A 23,012-nucleotide genomic window follows, 5' to 3' on the forward strand; every position below is an offset into this window, starting at 1 on the left:
TTATCCTTCTGACAAATCAAACTTTTTTTTGTCGTTTTTATTTTCTCCCTCTTCTCTTTCCTATCTCCTCTTTCATCAACGACATTTAAAATTTAGTTAATTTTTTGATAACATTTTAATACATTTAGAGAAGCTAAAATAAACTATGAATAGCAAATTTGAACTCCTTGCAACATCAGGAATCCACAGGAACTGAAATGGGTGTAATCTGAGGTCTCTAGGTCCATCAGTGGGTTTCAGTCAAAACTCACTGATGGACCTAGAGAGCTCCGATTGTACCCATTTCAGTTTCTATGGATTCCTGGTGTTGCAAGGAGTTCAAATATGCTATCCATTATTTATTTTGACTTTTAGAATGTGTTAAAATATAAGAAGAAAAAATTTCATATCAGTCCCACGTTGGGCCAAATATGATTCATATCAGGCTTAACGTGGAGCCTTTTTGCTGATTCTTTCTTCTTATATTTTAACACCTTCTAAAAGTTAAAATAAATAATGGATAGCATATTTGAACTCCTTGCAACATCAGGAATCCATAGGAACTGAAATGGGGTAATCTGAGGTCTCTAGGTCCATCAGTGGGTTTCGGTCAAAACCCACTGATGGATCTAGAGAGCTCCGATTGCACTCATTTAGTTTCTATGGATTCCTGGTGTTGTAAGGAGTTTAAATATCTATCCATTGTTTATTTTGACTTTTAGAAGCTATTAAAATATAAGAAGAAAGAATCAACAAAAAGGCTCCACGTTAGGCCTGATATGAATCATATCAGACCCACGTTGGTGTGGATCTCACTCTATTAGGAATGCTCAACTGTTTTAGGAACTCTTCATTTCATAATGGATGTATTTATAATTGCTCTAAGTAGAAAAATAGATAAGGACATCAATGCATATCCTCCTACATAAATGTTTCAGCTAGTGATGAAATCAAGTGGAAAAAGGCAGCAGCAAAACGTTGAGAGTTCTCTGACAAATTAGAGAATGTATAATGCTTCATTACCTGTAAGAAATACATATGCAAACACTCAGAACAAATAGTCATAGTATAGTTATTGAAAAAAGAGAAGATACGCATAATTCCAATAAATAGAATTGACACAATACCAGATAGACCTAATTCTTCTACTAGCATGTAACTGCAAATAAGTCATGACTCACTTATTTCTTCTTTCTTTGTAAAAGAAAATTAATCCGGAAAACGAGATCACTTACGAGAAATAAGGGAAAAGGACAAAGAGACACCACTCTAAATTCTGAAGGCTGAAAGAAAAGTGTGTCAATTATTTAAATGGGAAAAAGATACCAAGCAAAAGGCAGAGGAATTACAAAAATCATTACTTTTCAACATCCAATCCAGCATATTTGAAGAGGTATTCCACAGTTAAGGCTTTTCCAATGTGCATAATTTTTCAAACCCCAACAAAGACATACATCATGAACTGAGATTTAAGTCAAAATAAAATGCTACATTGGAAATGAAGAGTTCCTAAAACAATTGAGCATTCCTAATAGAGTGAGATCCACATCATATCAGGCCCAACGTGGGTCTGATATGATTCATATCAGGCCTAACGTGGAGCCTTTTTGCTGATTCTTTCTTCTTATATTTTTACACCTTTTAAAAGTCAAGATAAAAAATAGATAGCATATTTGAACTCCTTGCAACATCAGAAATTCACAGGAACTGAAAGGAGTGTAATCTGAGGTCTCTAGGTCCATCAGTGGGTTTCGATCAAAACTCACTAATGAACCTAGAGAGCTCCGATTGCACTCATTTCAGTTTCTGTGGATTCCTGATGTTGCAAGGAGTTCAAATATGCTATCCATTATTTATTTTAATTTTTAGAAGATGTTAAAATATATATAAAAAAAAGAATCAGCAAAAAAGCTCCACGTTAGACCTGATATGAAATTTTTTTGCTGATTCTTTCTTCTTGTATTTTAACACCTTATAAAAGTCAAAATAAATAATGGATAGCATATTTGAACTCTTTGCAACACCAGGAATCCATAGAAACTAAAATGGGTGCAATCGGAGCTCTCTAGGTCCATTAGTGGGTTTTGACTGAAACCCACTGATGGACCTAGAGACCTCATATTATACCCATTTCAGTTCCTGTGGATTCCTGATGTTGCAAGGAGTTTAAATTTTCTATTCATAGTTTATTTTAGCTTCTCTAAATGTATTAAAATGTTATCAAAAAATTAACTAAATTTTAAATGTCGTTGATGAAAGAGGAGATAGGAAAGAGAAGAGGGAGAAAAGAAAAACGACAAAAAAAAAGTTTGATTTGTCAGAAGAATAAAAAGGGAAGTGCACTTGAAAAAGTGCATCCTTTGATAAATACCAAAGTAGTATATGCTTTTTGGTCAATTAAGATGTCTAGGTGCGTGATTTGGTAAATTACCGTTTCTTTTTTGTGTACAGCTTAACCATTTGAATTTCCATTGGCCAGGTTGTATTAACCTTGGGATGCTCATTCATATCAATATAGTCTACAACTAACTCATTGTGTCTTTGATGTCTCAATGCTCTATTAAAATGTGTGATAAAATTCATTAATGAGTTCTTATTTGAGATATATTTCTTGAAAAATGCATGTGAGCCTTTAGATCTTTGGCTACTTGATATTCCTACAGAAAATACATGACTAAAATATGTTGGCACTCATTTGTGTCTCAATTCACACATCAAGGACAACTAATCATTTTTCTCTAAGTTAGCATCCTTGATAGTCTCTTCCCATGATTTCTCAAAATCATCAGGTGCTGTAAAATTTACAATGACATTTTTTATGCTGTGATAGTGGTTTCGAAAAGTCAAAAGGTTTAATTTATTTGAGAATTTATTCAATATGTGCCACAAACAATATCGATTCATTGTTTGAGGGAAAACTTGTGCAATTACTTTTGTCATAGCAAGATCCTGATCAGTAATGATAATATTTGGTGCACCTTTAGGCATGGTTTTTGAGAACTTTGTAAGCAACCAAACAAAAGACTCAGTTTTCTCATCACTAAGAAACCGCAACAAAAAAAAATTGTCTGATAATGATGATTAATCCCTACAAATAGTGTCAAAATCAAGTCATATTTGTTGGTGTTATATGTCATATCAAATACAACTACATCACCAAATACATTGTATGTCCTCCTTAATACATGATCAGTCCAAAAACATTTACTAAATCTGTTATCTAAATCAGTCTCATAATCAAAGAAAAAATGTTGAATTTTTCTCTTTCTCAGATGTAAAAAACTCTATCAGTGTTTCGGCATCAATATCCTTTTGTTCATCTCTTAGATTTTTCTCAAAATTTCTAATATTTCTTTCTGTTCAACCGACTCCCTCAGGCCCTCCATACTCTATTTTCAATATTCGCATTTGTTGACAAGTTGGTACATTGGCCTCTGAAAATTGTTTTGTCAATGTTTTCTTTATTGCTAAAACATTACGATATGAGCATAGTAAATGCACCTTTGATGGAGTCGAGAGTGGATGATTATGAGTTTCTATGAAGTTACTGACAACCCAATTAAGTCCAGTCTGTTTCTTGACAAATGTAATATTCGACTTACAACCTGTTCTAACTGCGCCACGTGCTCTTTCCCTTGATACATGATCAACTTTTGCATGTTTATTCCACCGCATTAGATCTGTATGGTCTTCTTTAAAGCAAACAATTTGTTTCCACGTCACTTCATTTGTTATCTGATTTTCTTGCTTGTGTTTATTCTTGAACTAAATCTAACTTCTTGTGCATATTGGTTATAGAATGAACATGTCTCCTTTAGTAATGAAAATTCCATTTCAATTTTTGGCTTTCTATCATCTGCAACTTCGGGAATGAATTCTTGATCATCAACTCTATTGTATTCCATTTTTAAGGATCCTCGCATTACATTTGACAATAGATAAGTAGATAAATAAATAAAAACTATAACTCATTTTTTATAAAGTCAAAATTGCAAACAATTTGATAGAGAAAACTCCTAAATTGAATAAGGAGAAATAAATAACTTCTATCTCTATTGCATTGAAAAACTAGATAAGTCCCTAAAGATATCCTCTAAATTAAACACAACGCTTGAGGTTTTTCATGCATTCTGCATTGAAAAATTCTCGTTTTTCAACTATGAGAAGTCAAATTAGGTATAATCAATATCGAACTAACATATATTCAAGATATTGTACATTACAAAAGACATAAATAACTCGATATTGTACATATAGCCACAATTTGTATTAAAATACCTAAATTTTATGACACACCATATTTTGTAATACCTAAATATCAGTGTTTGCAGTGAGACAAAATTAATCCAATTTACAAAAAATTAGATTAGATTATAGTGTTTAGAATATCTTTAATGAATCATATATCACTTAGGATTTTATTAATATCTTACTAACCGATATTCAAAATATTATACATTACAAAATGCATAAATTACCATATGAAGAGTAGAAATCTCTGTAGGTCACAAATGATTGGAGGAAAGAAAATCAAGACCAGATGAAAGATGAAGGGCACAAATCTCTATAGGTCACAAATGATTGGAGAAAAGAAAACCAAGCAATAGAATGTATCGTCGAGGAGAACAAATGAAGAGGAGTGAGGTGCGGAAAAACCCTAGCTTCAGCTTGCCGATCAAATAACAACAAATAGGAAACTTTAGCTTTGGCGCGACGAAGGAGGAAGCCGCCTGTGGGTTATCCTCTTCGATGGATGCGTTGCGACAAAGGAGGAAGGGGCAGAAACCCTAGTTTGGGTGCGACAACAAAGAATCACAAGGGGCACGACGAGGGAAAGCACCTGTGGATTTTCCTCACGACGAGTGCATCGCAACAAAGGAGGAAAGGGCGGGTAACTTTAGGCACGACTCGCTTTGACAAGGGTGCCTGTGAGAGTCATCACAACGAGAAGAATCGGCAAGAGAAATTAGGACTGCTATAGTTGCCTTTCGAAAAACAAGGGAAAAAAAACTATTATATGTAAAAAAAAAAATTGATGTAGACCTACCAGAGGGCAGGTCCGCAGCAATCCGCACGTAAGATTCCGCAGCATAACCTTTCAGCATATATATATATATATATATATATATATATATATATATATAAGTGTAAAATAGATGCTAAGGAACATATAGATAGAAACCGTAAGGTTACAAAAATAATACATGGGGCTTTATATGGACTGCATCATTTTACACTCATGGTATTTGAGCAGAGCAACATATCAAGGAGGCTTTGTTAGTCGAACTGGCCCTCGAAGTTCAGTAGCCAATGCATTTATGCAATCCTAGCTTGAAGCCAGTCGGGTTGGAGACCTTGGGCACGCTTAGGCCTCCACTCGGTTCGACCCCTCATGATCTCAGCACCGGATTCCAGACGCAAAAGATGCTGGCACTCAATGCCAGGCTTAGCCGAATCACCTGCGTTGTTGCTGGAGATAGCAGCAAGCGATTGCAGCACACTGCCCCTCCCACACTCCCTCTTGTACTCCAGAGTCATGCTCGCGAGCTCATGACTCTCTAGAATTGTGATCGGTGCACCCTGCATTATTTTAGATCGTCAAAAGAGGTATAACAACCAGCATGTCGTGCGACAAAGATAAAACTAGAGGTATGCAAGCAGATCGTATTTAGCCAAAACAAACACTGTTCGACCGTTCCATTAAATTAGTTACAGAGATGATGGCAAGGAATGCTTAAAAAGGAAAAAACCAATAGCATCGTCATGTCATGAGACTTGCATTAACCTAAACAATGTGATTGGACCAGTATGAAACAGATAACCTAAATTCCTCGCATGGCTAAAACAATTACGAAGATTCTCAGACAATAGTTTGCTGTGTGGAGGTCTCTTACTAGCTATGTTTACCACGGACTGAATGATTTCTTACTGTAATATACTGAAATATCACAGAATGAATTGAATATTCAACTTGTTGAATCATCAGAAACTATGTATGTTGCAACTTAACAATAACTTTCTAGGCATCAAAAACATTGATTTTTGGAAACGTTTGCTTAATGATTATAAAGTACAAATTTGGTTTACTTTTGCCAGCTTTAAGTTCATAAAATCAGCTAAATTACCTCAAGGATCCAACCGATATACTTGACATTGTTCACGTGCTGATTGACATCCAAATCACTCCACCGAGGCTGAATTTAAAAGAAATGAATGACTATGAGCTGACTAATAGAATGAATGAAAACAGAAAAATAATAACTAAATTATACAAGACTTACAGTCAGGCCTCTTTGAACATGGTCTGCGGTGTTAGCTTCAAGCTTCGGAAACTTTCTGTTATCCTCATCTAAAATAGGATCCCGGTCCATAAAATAGGAACCTATTTCTGCTCTAACTTCCTCTGGGAGTTTAGACAATCTTCTGGTCTGTTTGTTCATCATCACCCACACACTGCAAAACAAAATCCAAAATAGAAAAAGAATGGATTTATACAAAACTTGCACAAAAAATTCAAGTCTGTTGTGATGAAATCTCCAAACCTGGTTGCTTGCATAACAGTTTGTCCTGTTCGATAGTCACGGACATGCCAATCACGGCGCATCCCATTTTTCCCTGACGCAGCCACCCATGTATCTATTTCAACAACATCTTCCCTGAAAATAACAAGGTTAAGTTGATAAAGAAGATAGAAAAAAAACTACACAATGAAGTGATGAAACTATGACTCAATGTAAGATTAACTCAACTAACATGCAGGAAGTTAGGTGAGCTTTAAATCAAATATCCTATTTGGCGACCAATGGTTCAAGAGACTAACAGCAAAATTTCCACAAAGAAGTTCGAAGGTAGGCCATAACTTGAAAGAAATTTTTTAAAAAAAAAATCAATAATGGTTCAAGAGACTGAACGACAGCAAAAACTCAACAAAGAAGTTCAAAGGTAACCACCATAACTATAAAGAAATTTTAAAAAAAAATCCAGGAGGCTAATTTAATAACCAATTAGCTTACAATAAAAGTTACAAGGTGTACATAGGAGTAAACACCCTAAACAAAAGTTTGAAAACAGGAATAATCAACCACAGTTTATCCTCAAATATCATAAATAAATTATCTGATGTAGGAAAAAAACAAAGAAAAATATTGGTAGCCAAAAAAAATGTTTCATACATTTAAACAATTGCTTAGCTTGCAATATAGTGGCAGTGAGGAACGGATTAATACCAAATATTTTGTCAATAAGTCATTACAGACGAAAAACTTACCAGGAAGGATATTTCTCAACAAGAATCTGCATCTTGGTCACCACCCAAATCAAATTTCTCTTGCACATTTCTGGCGTCGAACCATACCCATCACCCATGAGCCCAACACCCCTTACGTGGTTGAGGGCAGTTTCCTGCATATGATAAATAGATAAAGTAGTAAACAACACTAGCAAAAGCAAGAAACAAGTTGAACCAAGGTATTATATTCCACTAAACCTGCAGATGATTCATTAAAGTCTCTATAGAAGCAGTTCTATCCGCTCCTATTTCATATGACCTAATGCTGAAGTTCTGCCTGAAAACAAAACCATCCTGCATTATCTTTCCCAGCCCAAATGCATCAGCAAGCATATCAGGACGCCTAGGTTTCCAGTCAATCAGGGTAAACTGCTTCTCAGCAGCCAAGAAGATTGTTGTTATGGCAGCAAATAGAAAACTCCAGTCGGGCAATTGGTTGTAAAATGTCCTTGCAGTTGATGGAGAATCTTCCTCAACTTTAAGAGTCTCAGATTTCAGACCGGCCTTAGAAGGTGCTTGTGCCTCCACCCTCATTGCACCAGATGATAAGGTAGGCTTTGCTACAATGCCTCTGACACCCAAGTTTTGAGGGCCGTCACCGACACGCTGTGATGCTTTAGCCGAAACCACTGACGAGGAAGATGAAGCAGGAAAGAAGGCCGAGGACGCCACAGACGCAACCATTCTTAAACCTTTTAACAATTATATGAATGGCTTGAATTAGAAACATAAAACACCTGAAGAGTTCACAAGAAAGGAATTTCTCTAGCGTAGTAAAATAAAAGTTCATGAAAGATTAAAGCACCCCTAACAATGAAAAAAATCACCACCAACTTCTCACAAAGGAAGTAAGATGAGATTAATAGATCATGCAGAAAAAGCTAATAAATAGGAAAAACAAAACCCCAATCAACAAATTTAACTTAATTAACTCATTACTTCCTTGCAAAAATCAATCAGCATTATACGCTAACAATCGAAACAATTCGATAGAATAAAAAAAAAACACAATATTCAGCTGCCAACAGAATCCCTTGAATCATAACCACACAACGGTCCACCAGAAACTCATGCAAAGTGAGGCAAATTAACTGCCGTTGGAGATCCCACAACCACCGCAGCAAAACTAAACATTTATCGAAAAGAGAGCAAACCCAACAAGTGATCCTAATGCAGGAAAAAGGGAATCGACGAGAAGTGAAAAAAGAAAACCGTACCAGAAAGAAGAGAAGAACTCCACCTGCCTCCACTGCTGAACAACAAAACAAATCGCCACGCGACCTCTTCCTCTTCCTCTTCCTCTTCCTGCTAGGGTTTGTCGGAGCGGCCTCGGGCTTGTCGAGGAGTGCATAAATAGGTGACGCAGTGTTGGCTTTGTCCGCACTGACCTTTCCAAATCAATACACGCCGTCGATCATTTCCCAGAAGAAGATCTTGACCTCTCATATGTTTATATATATATATATATATATATATATAGATTAATTAAATTATATAATCTACAAATTATAACATTCGTATAATTTATAGATATTTTTTTTCAAATATATTTATCGAAAATACAGATATAATTATGAAAACAAATTATACTTTATTAATATTATTTTCTTAATAATAAATAGTTGTATAAACTAAATGGAAGAAATATTCAGAATTTACCTTATTTGTGAACAAATTATTAATAGTCTTCTTTTTTATTGATATTTAATTATTATATTTTACTTCTCAGCACAATTTTATAATATTATAAAAAACTTACAAGTAATAGAGCAGTGATATTTTTTTTATAATATTATATCAAACCCACAAAATTATTTCACTCCATTTATAATCAGCTCATTAATAAATGAATGAAATTCACAGTCCTCCTTAAATTGACAACCAGCTGTCAAGCTATCAAATACAACCTACACTAAAAATGCATCCCTATTTGTTAATAGAATCAATAAATACACAACTAGTTATTTGTCGATTTCCTCTTCGATGAAATCAATATGGCGATATTAATTTCTCTCTATATATCCAAACAATAGGTGTGAATAATTAATAATCTATTTTTTTTTAGTTATTATCAAATATCTAATTATTTGAATCAACTAATTCTAAGAATAATCAATTTGATCCTAAGAAAAAATTTTATTAGTCATCATAAATCTTACTATTTTATTAAAAATCTTTCCCCCTTTATTAATTAATTTTGGTGAAGCCTAAAATACATTTATGTTAATGTCCTTTTTTCTATTTACACTAAAAATAATTCTAAGGTTTATTAATAATTCTACCAGCGAAACAATCAGTGATCTAGAGTTCGATACTCAGTTACAGTGTATTATTATGGATTTTTCTCATCATTAATTTTTTCTGATTGTTTTATATAAAAAAAAATATAGTTCTCTTTAGTCTCATATCTTAGAATTGACAACACTATGATCAAAGAAGCTTCTATAAATATTTTAGGCCGATAATGTTAAAAAATATATTTTTCTTAGTTTTTTTTACTAAGATAAGTATAATATTAAATTAAAATAATTTTTTGCATAGGAAAACTCGTTACAGTAGTCACTATTATATGGGTTGACGAATCTTATTCAAATAATTAATTCTTGGTTTATAAGGGTAACATTAGAAAATCTAAATAATTTAAATTTTTAAAGATCCAAATAATTTATATATTATTATATTATACACATGTATACGATCACACTAGTATTAATGGAAGCTCATCGAGACGATAGCATTTTGAGATCTGCTTCTCACTAGGGTCTATGATGGCCTAGTTCATTAATGAATGTGAAACATAACTCTACTTTACTTAATTAATTAATCAATAAACACTATGTGGAGATGACATGGTTCATTAATGAGCTCAATACATTAACTTTACTTTAATTAATTATTAATTAAACAATGACTTCATTCATGGATAAACTTGAAAAGACAACCCTACTTTAATTAAATGGTGGAACACACTTCAATAACCAAGAATCACATACGAGCGCCCCTAGCATGGTGCAGCGGTAGGATCAGGATTTGAATCGTAAATTATAAGATTTTTTTTTAATAGAATAAAAAACTGAGAAGGTGGTTGAAGTAGGGGTATAAATGAGCTCAATCGAGTTGAATATGTTGAAAATTTTAAGGTTTGAATTCGGCTCTAAATAAATATATTCGAACTCGAGTTTGATTTGAACTTCGAAAATGTTAAAATTTTGTGTTCGAATTCAATTTGAATTAGGGCTCGAGTTTGAGTTCGGCTCGAAAGATTCGAACATGTTCATGAACTATTCGAATTATTATTCGAAAATAGGTACTTGAAAGGTTCGAAATTTAGTTATTTAATATATATTTAATTTATATTAATAAAATATTAAGGCTCACGAGCGGCTCATGAATTATCGAATAATATAATTTGGGCTCGAATTCGATTCGAAAAAAAATTTAAATATGTTCAAGTTCGGCTCGAATTCGATAAATTTAAATACGAATCAAATATTTTTTTGAGTTGATTCAAAAAAAAAAAAACTCGCGAGCCGATTTAATTCATTTGCAGTCTAAGTTGAAGAGTCATTGCCCTTTCAAATTTACTTATATGGATGAAAGGACCGGATGAAAAAGAAAGATCAGATTTACAAGATGAAGGAAAGAGATAGACGGTCTATCTCCACAATTAATTCGAAGTATACCTTAAAAATTAATAAAAATGATGTTGACATAAAGTTAGAGGTCTATAACAAAAAAAAAATCTTTTAAAAAACAAAAGTAGCTTTGAAAAATGCTTCTTCTTACTTTGGAAACTTGAAAAGCAAGTTTGATTTTATTTAGTTCTAGTACAATAATTTTAAAAAAAATAAATGCCTTTTGAATTTTTTTAATCTTTAAATGACATTTTTTCCATGTCGCATTGTCATTCTACTTAAGCCAAAATATACCTTATATATAACTATGCATGTTAAAAAATACTTTTTTTATTTGAAATCAATTTTTTATTACACTAGGAATTTTTTAATGATAAGTAGATCGATATGAAATTGATGAATGAAGAATGTATGTGAATTTCACAGACCACAAGGAAGGTATTTCTAGCAAACCATTATCTATATAGCATTATAAGTCTTTCGATAGATCTACGGACTAATACAGTTAATATCTATATGTTGTTATAATAGGCCATGGAATTATCTTTATGATTTATCTTCCTTTAATATCCTAGAAGATAAATTTGGAGGAGCCTCGGGTGATAATTATGTTCTTTTTATTGCAACTATAAAGTCTTTCGATAAATAAATACTTTACTATTTGGACAATATGGTTACACCAAACACCTTTATTAACTCAGTATCCATGGATTAAGTGCATGAAAAATGTCAATGAAGAATATATATCCCATTCAAAAGGCCATTATGGTATGATATGAAAAATATTAATTAATTTTTTTTATAGGAGAGTTAGCATAGAAAGAATTTAAATATCTTCATAATAATATGATATAGTTCTCATGGTTTTATTTTTAAATTTTATCAAAAATATTTCATACCAATAGAGATATCTTCATCTTTTTAAACTCATGATCATTTCCATGTCTTTCTAATGTAGGACTTTGATTGTATTCCTAAAAATCTTCCCCTGAAATGAAGGACCACCATTACTCTTATGATCTAGGTCTCTCCACAAGCATTTGGTCACTCTTAACCAGTTCCAGACCAACCCACAAACATTCGGTCATCCTGACCTGTTCCTGGTCTCCCCGCAAGCATTCAGTCACTCTTGACTTGCTCTGGACCTCCCCACAAACATTTCGTCACCATGACCTACTTCACGTCTCTCCTCAACTTCGTTCAAGGTCACCCCACATCATATCCGGTCTAGACCATGACTCTAATACAATTTGTTAGTGCCAAAAAAATTTACATTTCTTCACATTGTTATAATATTATCCACTTTGGGCCTAAACCTTTATGGTTTTATTTTTGGGTTCTGCCCAAAAAGTCTCACATCAATGAAGATTTCTTTTTTTTTTTAAAACTCATGATCTTTTCAAAGTATTTTAAATGTGAGACTTTGATTGTATTCCTAACAATCCTCCCATCAAACAAAGGATCACCACTATTCTCATGGTTCGTACACTCTCCTTAAGCATTCGGACACTCTTTACCTGCTTTGGACCTCCCCGTAAGCATCCGATCACCCTGACATGTTCTGGGTCTCTCCATAAGCATTTGATCACTATGACTTGCTTTGGGCCTCCCTATAAGCATCTGATCATCCTGACATATTTCAAGTTTCCCTACGAGCATTCAATCACTCTTGACCTATTCTGAGCCTCCACACGAATATCCAATCGCCTAGACATGCTTAAGGTCTCTTTGCAAGCATCTGGTCACTCTTGTCCTACTCTAGGCCTCCTCACGAGCATCCTGACCTACTCTGGGTATCCCCTCAACCTCGTTCAAGGTCACCCCATATGACCTCTGGTACGGACTATGCCTCTGATACCAATTGTTGGGACCGAATGAATTTAGATATCTTCACAATAATATGATATTATCTACTTTTAGTCTAAGTCCTCATGATTTTATTTTTGAACTCTACCCAAAAGGTCTTATATCAATAGAGATATCTTCATCCTTTTAAACTCATGATCTTTTCCATTTCTTTGTAATATGAGACTTTAATTGAATTCTCAACAAGGTGGAAGACATTCATGATAAATATTACCTAGCTATTTGAGTATTGTAAAGCCACCTAATATTTTTGATCAATAAGTATTTAACATCTTATATATGTAATGAAAACATTAACAAAGAGTCCTGGATAATGGTGCAATTATTAGGTCTTTCAATAGATAACTAAGAGATCTAAGGTTTAAATCTCAGTTGTGGTGTATTGTAAGAGATTTTCCATCTAATGAGAAATAGGCCTAAGAATGTTGACCATTTGGATATGTTTCTATTAGCACTTTTCGATTTACCCTAATGGTTGGTGGAAAATTTTCGTGGGGCCGGGCTAGCCACCTCCAAGATTGGTCAGTTCAAAGAGCTGAATAATCGGATTACCAAAAAAAAAATTAACAAAAGCCTATGAGGTTATAGTGCAATGGTAAGGTGTTTTTGTAGTTAAACATGCATTTACGGATCAATTCCCAACTATGGTACATTGCAAAATTAATTTCTTTTAATAGGACGACAACCCTAGAACGTTTGTTGTGCGGATTGACGAACAGTTTGTGCTTCTCAATTTATCCCAGTGGCCGATGAGAAATTTTTATGGGACTGATCACCTCCTAGGTTAATATTGTACCGACAGCTTTATGTTATTCACGCATTGGTAAGTAAATATATTTGTGACACTCATCTCAATTATGTATTCTCTAGTGATAAAAAGTAAAATCGTCACCTTAATGACTGTTTCAGGACAACCCTACACACTTTGGAAAGGGATAAATCATGAGACTTATTTAGTCTTAGTCAAGTGGCATGTCAGAAAAAATTTATTTTCATTCCCTGCATGTAAATTTTCCTTTCCTTAAAATTCATTTCAACTTCCTAATGTACTCTAATTTACCTAATTATTCTTATTTTTTATAGGTACAAAAAAATCCTAAAGGAGATATGATTTCTTTTAAATTCAACATATTTAAATTATAATTTAATATATTTTCTATAAACGCGACTTTTTCCCATTTGTTACAAGGGAACAAAATCCCTCATTATTTTTTATAGGTAAAAAAATCCAAAAGGAGGTATAACTCATCTTAAATTCATCACATTTAAACTAAAATCTCGTATATTTTCTATTAAATTAAGCATAATTCTTTTTTCGCAAGGAAAAAAGAAACCCTTATTATTTTTTATAGGTAGAAAAAATCTAAAATGAGATCTACTTCCTCCTAAATTCATCATCATTTAACTAAAATCGAGTATATTTTCTATCTAATTAAACACAACTCTTTTTTGTCTGATCAATTGATTAGGCTAGGCTGAATCGATTGAATGATTTTAGTTAAATTATATTGAATTTATGATAAATTATATTTTATTTTAGATTTGTTTATTTAAAAAATAAAGACAATTAAGTAAATCAGAGTATTAGGGAGTTGAAGTAAAGAAAAATTATACACAAAGGATGAGAATATTATTTTTTTTATTTTTTTTGATACACATACTAGATACTGAGATGAAAGTTAAATTTGATGTTAGAAATTTTAAGACAATTTACCTTTTCCATATGAACAGAGCAATATAGATAATATTAGAAAAAAATAAAGTGGCATATGCCACTTGGCGGTTCCACACAAACGTTTTTCTTGAGGAGATAAATTCAAAGCTATAGTTAGTTAATATGAGGAGGATTTTTTTCCCTAAATTTTACCGAAATTTGAATTATTGTCCTATGATAATAATTCTGACACTATTAGCCAACTCAACTCTGGCCAAGATAAATAACCGGATCCCACGTATTGATGATCTAAGTAACTCTGAATAATACAAATGGATCTTGGCATGACACCTGCATCACCAATTATTCAAAAAAATATCCAACGTGAAATTTCGTTCTTACTTCTTGCCACCACATGAGTAGTCAAATTCAATTGTTTTATTTTAATGTATTTAGTAAAAAATTTAAGTTAGGTTTGTTTGTGCGAAATAGGATATGCATAATGTTTATCGGTTCGATGGTTCAATGTTTGTCAGAGAACAAAGAAGGATAGAAATTAAATGAGTCATTCAAGAAATCGTAAGGTGAGGCGCAGAAATGTGTCATTTAGAAACTTTAGTTATATGAATGGACCTATGAACGCTTTTTTATTTATTTTGATAGCCAAGTACGGATCTAACAATTAAAGATGGGTTGGGCTATATTGATCAAGAGTTGTCTCAATCAGTTAAGGATGATGTAAAAGTGGTCTGAGTTTAGTTTTTTAGCACATTACTATCTCGTCTGTCCTATGTTTCACTAAATTTTAATTTTTTTATTAAATAATTTTTGTTCATTATTTATGAAATTATTAAATTAATTTATCGATAATGATATATATTTTGTATATATTGAAAAATTTAGGGGCTATGATGTAAGGAGTATGCCACCGATAATGAGGTAGAATTAGTCAGTACACAAGTGCGGTGCTAGGCCGTGCTTGAGCATTTCTTGCAGGAACTCAATCCATAGCTGTTCCCATTTTGCATCAACGTAAAGGTATGTCAACATGGAGGATAAGTCTATTTGGTCATGATAATCACGGTTGAGAGTAGTCATGTTGATGACAATGCCTCCAAGGGTGAGGGTCTAGCCATATTGCAAGCGACAATCGAAAAAGAGGCATAAGGATAAGTAAGAGAGGCGAAGGAGAGGGAGACAATATCATCCAAAGAGGATGAGGAGGGATGTGAGTGAAGTGGGATGAATGAGACAAAAGGAACTAATATAGCAGTATGTTTCAAATTACAAGTTTAAATTGATCTGTATTTATGATTACAATAAAATAGAAAAAAATAATTAAATAAATATGCAATTGAATTAAAAATAAAATGATAGGAGGTAAGATATTTTTTTTTATCAAAATACGGAAGATGAAGGATGGAGATACAATAAATTTAAATGATTACACGAGAACTTATAGGTAAATTAAAATATTTTGAATTAACAAAATAAAAATAATTATGAAAACAGATGTAACGCATGTTTTTTTTCTTTAACTTATGGTGACAAAAGGTGAATACGTTCATCCCAACACTCTTGTCAATCTGTCCCAGAATCAACACGGAGGAGGTAAATCATGAGTGATTACTAACTTTTGGAATAATGACTAACACATAAGGAAGATATTTATCTCGATTTTATCGAGATTTAAACCCCATATCTCATGATGATAATATTTTATGCGTTAATTATTAGACCCATCCGAATGAGATGCACCTCATGTTTTTTTTTCCTTTAACTTGGTATTTACTTGCATGGTTAAGCAATTCATTGATTGATCTTGCTGGTGGCTTATAAAATTTTTTTTATGAGCTCAAACTAGTCAGCTTCAAAATTAATTAATTCGAAAGTTAAATATTTGATTATACAAAAAAAAAATGCATGCAAGTAAACCATTTGAAGAAGATGTATTAGCTTTAAATATTTTTCATAAAATAATTTAAATTTATATTTCGATAGTATTAATTTTTTTTCAAAATTTAAAATTTTGATTTTGCCTTATGACATCATCATCATTCATGATGGTGAGAAGATGAATATGTTCACCTAGTGTCCTCATTAATTTGTCCTAAGGTCAATAGAAGAAGGTAAATTATAGACGATTACTAATTTTTGAAATAATGACTAATACATAAAAAAAAAAAAAAAAAAAAAAAAAGAAAGATATTTATTTTGATTTATCAAAATTCAAATTCTAAATTTTTATGATGATAATATTATCATATGCTGACCATGTCGAGAAAACAACATCATGATCATACAATATTGTGGAAACGATGGGTGGTCACAGCAGGCCAACTCAAAAGGGTGCATTCAAGCCCACTTTGCCAGTGGCCACGGCCTTTGATGGCGACGAGCCGAGCCCTCGATGACCGCGACGCGAGGGGCAGGTCGCATTTGGTTGGTCCTCCTCCCCCCGCTCCTTCATCCTACCTCTCCTCCTCCTCCTCCCTACGCCTCCTCGGCCGCCGAGCCGCGGACAACGGACGGGCAACTCCGGGGTGCCGCTTCCAACTTCCAGCTCCAGCGATGGATATGTCTTCTAGCTCATACCATCAGGAAATTAGCCTTTTTTATTTTTACCATGAGTAAAAGCCGAGGTCCGCAGCTTTCGTGATCATTCTAAGGTGAGTTCTTTCCTTCTTTGTTAGCGTATCTTCGTGCCTACATCTTGCTTTTGATCGCTAGGTTGCCTTCTGATTTGCAAGTCTATGGAACACATGATCCGGCTTTGTTTTCTCTCCCGTACTTGGATACGTCGGTGGTTTTTATGTCCGCTGCGTGATTTTGATGTGAATTACACACCGGTTTCTGACGATCTTCCGTGCCTGCGCTACGTGCTTATGAAAAGGGATTTTTTTTTTTTTTGGACATTCGGTATTTGATAGGCTTGCAAATACGATATTCTTGAATTCTAAGTACTTGTATTCGACGGAGGCTTCCCTAGACTTTGAACCAGTGAAGACATTTGCTTCACCCAGTCCATCGAAACCCATAGATCGTTTCTTCTTTTAGATCTTTGTGCCATTTTTTCTGTGGGAATTACGCTATTAGGCTGCCTTTTTTTCTGCTAAATGCTTATGCACTCTGGTTTTTCATTTCAATATGCATGTCAAATTTATCTTTTAGGGCAGCAAAAAGAACTGTTAGATTTAAGTTGTCACCAATTTCAAAGACAAGTGTTATGCTGCAGTTCATCATGAACTGCGTTTTCATTGGGAAAAAAAGGATCTTGTTTTTTGCATGTACATGTACTATTGCCAATTCTATGTTTCCCTTGAAGTCCAGTTCTGCCATGTTTCAATCAACGGATTGATCTATTAATTTCACTACACGCATACACTTTTGCAGCAGAGGTTCTTATCATACAATTGCTATCGGCAACAGGAGAAGAGTACTAAAATCGTACTTCATTGGGTTTGTCCAGCCTCTGGTGCCTGCGGAAATGAAATCTGGGCTGTGTACTATCTATTAACTGCAAAGGGCTACTTGTATCGTGCAAGGATAATTTGCCTTACTTGCATGAAATAGTGTAGAAGTGACCTGCTACTTTCACTTGTTAGTTTCACTTTCATTAGTGTCTGTGGATGTTGAGGGTCGTTCCCATTGCGGAAATACATTGTGAAGGTGAAACTGACAGGCATCCTCTCCTGATGGATAGAGGAAGTAACACAACTGGCCACGAACACTTGGTTGATATACCACAGGTTAATAATGTGGAAAATTTGTCAGCAGAGGCGCATCAGATCAACAGATCTTCAATCAGCACATCTCCTCTTGTCTCTCGAACATCTTCAATGTCACCTGACAATGCTAACTCTGAAAATGGTTCTGTAAATAGAAGAGCAGATAATTATGTTCGAAGGAGCAGGAACCCTTTAAATTCTGGTTTGTGGATTTCTGTTGAACTTGTTGTCAACGTCAGCCAGATTGTAGCAGCTATTATAGTCCTCTGCTTGTCTAGAAATGAGCATCCTCATGCTCCATTATTTGAATGGATCATTGGTTATACAGTAGGCTGTGTCGCTACTCTTCCTCACCTTTATTGGCGCTACATTCATCGCAACAATCAAGGTTCTATTCAAGAGTCAACTCATTCAAACCAGACAAACATCCACAACAATACTCCTGAATATGAATCTGCTTCTGTTACCGCAAACTCAGGGCGTGAAAGCAACCATTCAATTGCTTCTGACGCACAAGTTGGACAAAACATTATAATTTCTAATCCAAGGTACTATTCTATGAGCATATATGGAAGTCGAAATTGTTTATTTATATTGTCATTTTTTCAGGGTTTTTTTTTCGGTGCTAAAGACAATGCTTTAACTTCATGTACCACAAAAGTATGGACCACATTTACATATTTACTTTCTAACGTATCATGATGTGAGTCATAGACCTAGTTCTAGCTTTAGTAATTGTAATTTACGCAAATTCCAATATAGTTATTTGAATTTATCAATTCCTTTTGCAATTTTTGGTCCGTCATGACCAATCAGTTGATTGAAGTTCTTAAGTGGCTTATCTGCATTAAATAAGACTTTTTAAAATCAACTGATTTCAAATCATATCAGTCGACAGAATCCACCTAGCTGACATTTGCTTAGGAAGTTAGAAATTAAGCAACACATGTTAAAGGTCTGCTGTTAGTCCAAATCAAAATTGTGCCTAGGGCAGGCTAATATGAGCGTCTACTAGAAGTTAAGGTCTGATGCAATTAGCAGCTTCTACTCTCATTATCCAATATACTGCTCTGTAAGGAACTGAGAAGGGGAACAAGCCCAAGGTTTATAGTGATAGCAACTGTAGGGGCACAATCAAGCATGCAGCGTGCTTAGTTCCAAGGACTTGTGAGATACTTATGTAGTATCCCTCTTTAGTTAACCATTATGTTAAAATTCATTAATTTTTTTTATTATACTTAATGTCTGTTTAGTGGTTACTAGGCTGGCAATAGCTATAGCACAAGTATTTATGATGAAGAATGAGATGGTGTGTTGAAGTAGGATTGTTCACGTCCATCGTCTCTCTAGAATTGATAACAAATTTTAGGTTCTCTTATTATTTGATAAAGTTAATTCCAGCATAGCTGCTAGATATGTGTGGTAAGGTAAGCCTCTTCTGTTATCATAAGAATGTATATACTAAGATATAAGATGTCAAAGAACCATACAACACAGACAGAGATCATCAAGTGGTAGTTTTGTGGTCTTCAGATGAGCAATTGATAGATCGAGTAAGATGTATGTGGATCATTCATCTGTCGGGATGGATGTTGAAGAGGCACCGACTGAAACTGGTAAGTGCAACATCAACCATAGTATGAAGTCTCTGAGTGTGCACGGAAAAGTTATTTCATCAAACTAAGAGAACTAAATGTGCTCGAGTTCGATCACACATAACAAATAAGACCAAAGGAAGTAACTGGAATTGGTAAAGAAGACCTAGTCCCAGGGATCAACAGGATCAAATAGACAATACAGATTGGGAAGTTTATACCTACAGCCTTTCTGATGGCTCGCCTATGCAACATAGGCATAAATCTCAGACGTGCATTCTTGAACTTTTTTGTCAAAGTAAAAAAACACAAGAATAATAGCACACTAGCAGAGTGGACTTGCTTAGAAAATAACTATAACCATTCTTATTAGTAGCAATATCAATTATTGTCAAAGTGAAGAGGATAAAATTAATAAAATAGAAAATAAAAAGAGCTACATTGTCCAAAAATAGAAAACGAAATAGCTTGTGTGTGACATTTCTATAGAATTTGTCACACTAGGGATATAAACTATGCTTGTTGAAATTGTGGTCTGAGCTTACAATTAGATTGTAGGTCCTACAACCCATTGTTGGGTTTGACATCCAATCCCAAGTGGGATTTGAAATGGGCTAAAGATATTTACTTTCCTATGGTCCGATGTTTTGTTTTCTCATTATTCTTCCTACATAGGATCTCGATCAGGATAACCTTGACAACAGGATAACCTTAATAACAGGTTAAATTTACATTCACATAATTTTTAACTTGATGCTCATTAGAAGTAGACCATCATTATACCACTTTTTTAATAGTATGATAACTTATTTGATCTTGAAATAGAAAATCCACTTTTTTTCTAATTTTCTTCATTGCCTGCCCATATGAAAATTACTACTTGCTGTATATATGTTTAACACTAGTATTTATATTACATTGTTCATATATTTTTTGTGATATTAAGATGACGCAAATATAAAATCTTCATAGTAATAATAGATAATGGAAGTTAATACTTACGCAACAATAAATGCCAAATATTAGATCTTGGAATTGTCATCCCTATTCTGTGAATATGGTCTAAAAGTGGTAATTTTAATAGCAAGAAACTCTTGTACTTGTTGGACAGCATAACTGATCATAGATCTGAACTGTACAAACAAAGGTCCGAGTCAAGGAGTTAATATTCAGAGTAGATATCCATCTGAATATTCTTAAATAAATTATTAAAGAATTAAAATAAAATCATAAATTAATCATTGAGAGGAACGAGATTAATCAACATTCGATTTCAATTTTCCAGTGATCAACTACTTCACTGTACTTTTCAAGTTTCCATCCACTGGTTTAAAGTCAAACTGTAGTGTTTGAAAATAATTTTTGTATAGTAAGACAGCAGTAATGGCATTTTTTTTCTCATCACTTCTCTTCCTCTCCATTTCCTCTTTATTTTTGTGTTAAATAAGTTCCGGTTTTACAGGGAAATAAATTTGTTAAAGTTCTCAGTTATTGTCGCTCCCCCTCATGCATTTCTTGCTTGCCCACATGTTGTTTCACATATTAGCTCGCTTCACATCCTTGCTAGTGAGCCTTATTGAATGATAATTAGATTTTTTTTTTTAAACAAACTGTTACTTGATTGTAGCTTTTCTACCTTTCAAATACACCCCCTTATTGTGAATTTTGCTCTATGTTCAGGATTAATGCACTTTTTGATCATTTCAAGATGGGCTTGGATTGCTTTTTTGCTGCATGGTTTGTTGTCGGAAATGTATGGATATTTGGTGATCGTTCCTCCCCTGAGGACGCACCCAATCTGTTCCGGTATGCCTACAAACTTCTTAATTCTTGATTTTCCAGCAATCAATATTCTCTATATCAACTTTTTCTCAAATCACAGGTTATGTATAGTCTTCCTTGCATTCAGCTGTGTTGGGTATGCAATGCCCTTCATTTTGTGTGCAACCATCTGTTGCTGCTTGCCGTGTATAATATCCGTCATGGGTTTTCGAGAAGACACGAACCACGATCGAGGTGCCACTCCTGAATCAATCAACGCACTCCCAACATACAAATTTAAATCTAAGCGGCGGCATAACAGAGGAGAGGGCGGAAGTAACTCGGATACTCAAGGTGGAGGGGTATTTGCTCCTGGCACAGATAAAGAGAGAATCATGTCTGCCGAAGATGCTGTGAGTTTCTATCTACCGAAACTTGCATGTTAGTTGTAAACAAGATCATATGCTTTCTGAGTTTTAGTTTGAAACACCATTGACAGTGATCACGGATCCTCAAGTGTTCTTATCGGTATGGAACTTTGTAGGTTTGCTGCATATGCCTGGCTAAATATATGGACAACGAGGAGCTCCGTGAACTGCCGTGCCGCCATTTCTTCCACAAGGGGTGTGTGGATAAATGGCTCAAGATAAATGCTCTCTGTCCCCTTTGCAAAACGGAGATTGAAGACACCGCGTCTTCCATAACGAGCGGTGGCAACAACCGCAACCGGTGGATGGCAGGAAGCAGCGTTTAACAACAAACAAGGAGCAGATGCCTTTATCGCAATCGGAATGATCCCCTACGACGAGTCGCTGAATCCTTTATGTCAAAGGATTGATTTCCCATGTAGAGCAAAAGAAAAAAACAGAAAGAAAGAAATGCAGCAGATGCCTTGATTCTGTGTCAACTCTTTTGAACAGTTCTAGTTTTGTATATATATGTATCAGTGAATTCAGAGACGATCATCATCAAATCATTTTTATTGGAACAATTGAAATCTAATTGAGATTATATATTTCTTTCTTTCTATTCCAATATGTTTAGTATGTTCATATGAATCCTAATCTAATAGTCTACTGTCACTAGTGATGATGATAGGTAGGATTTTAATCAGATTCTAATTCTTCTATCTCCGTCTCCATTTTTTATATTTGTCACTATGGGGATAGAATGTTCTTAACATCCATCATTGTATTTTTTTTTTTTCAAATTTGAATTACTTTTATAGATATTTATCAAATTCTTAACAAAATAATATGAAAAAATTTAAAATTAAAATTAACAAACTAACCATCATACAGAAATAATAAATATTATTATCCTATAAAAATAATATCAACCCTATATTAATAATTTAATTGAATATTTAAATCGAGGGTAAGTAGAATTCTATCGAGGTCGGATCCTCTGGATCGTAAAGTACGGTTCAAAGGATGGACCACTTCATTCATAAGTGAGATCTCATGGACCTCATCTGTTATATAGATAGCGTCCATGGAATCCAAC

At 34.0% G+C, this 23,012-nt stretch overlaps 2 protein-coding genes across 4 annotated transcripts; one reads left to right on the forward strand and one right to left on the reverse strand.

Annotated features, from left to right (window-relative positions):
* Nucleotides 1–5,132: 5,132 nt before the first annotated feature.
* On the reverse strand, nt 5,133–8,602 carry LOC121991719 (palmitoyl-acyl carrier protein thioesterase, chloroplastic-like). 2 transcript variants are annotated; one of them, XM_042545737.1, is made up of 7 exons: nt 8,485–8,602; nt 7,466–7,959; nt 7,247–7,380; nt 6,522–6,635; nt 6,261–6,432; nt 6,105–6,173; nt 5,133–5,559 (listed from the first exon to the last, which is right to left on the reverse strand). In XM_042545737.1, the coding sequence occupies exons 2-7, from the start codon at nt 7,949–7,951 to the stop codon at nt 5,296–5,298; spliced, it is 1,239 nt and encodes a 412-aa protein (XP_042401671.1). In that variant the 5' UTR covers nt 7,952–7,959; nt 8,485–8,602; the 3' UTR covers nt 5,133–5,295. The 2 variants fall into 2 exon arrangements, with proteins under 2 accessions (XP_042401671.1, XP_042401672.1); XM_042545738.1 differs by having other exon boundaries at nt 8,508–8,591.
* Nucleotides 8,603–16,809: 8,207 nt separating this feature from the next.
* Nucleotides 16,810–22,508, forward strand: LOC121991720 (E3 ubiquitin-protein ligase At1g63170-like). 2 transcript variants are annotated; one of them, XM_042545739.1, is made up of 5 exons: nt 16,810–17,091; nt 17,816–18,698; nt 21,426–21,551; nt 21,628–21,919; nt 22,051–22,508. In XM_042545739.1, the coding sequence occupies exons 2-5, from the start codon at nt 18,052–18,054 to the stop codon at nt 22,258–22,260; spliced, it is 1,275 nt and encodes a 424-aa protein (XP_042401673.1). In that variant the 5' UTR covers nt 16,810–17,091; nt 17,816–18,051; the 3' UTR covers nt 22,261–22,508. The 2 variants fall into 2 exon arrangements, with proteins under 2 accessions (XP_042401673.1, XP_042401674.1); XM_042545740.1 differs by having other exon boundaries at nt 17,819–18,698.
* The last annotated feature ends 504 nt before the right edge of the window (nt 22,509–23,012 follow it).

The sequence above is a fragment of the Zingiber officinale genome, chromosome 6B (genome assembly GCF_018446385.1).
Source record: "Zingiber officinale cultivar Zhangliang chromosome 6B, Zo_v1.1, whole genome shotgun sequence".
NCBI classification, from domain to species: Eukaryota; Viridiplantae; Streptophyta; class Magnoliopsida; order Zingiberales; family Zingiberaceae; genus Zingiber; species Zingiber officinale.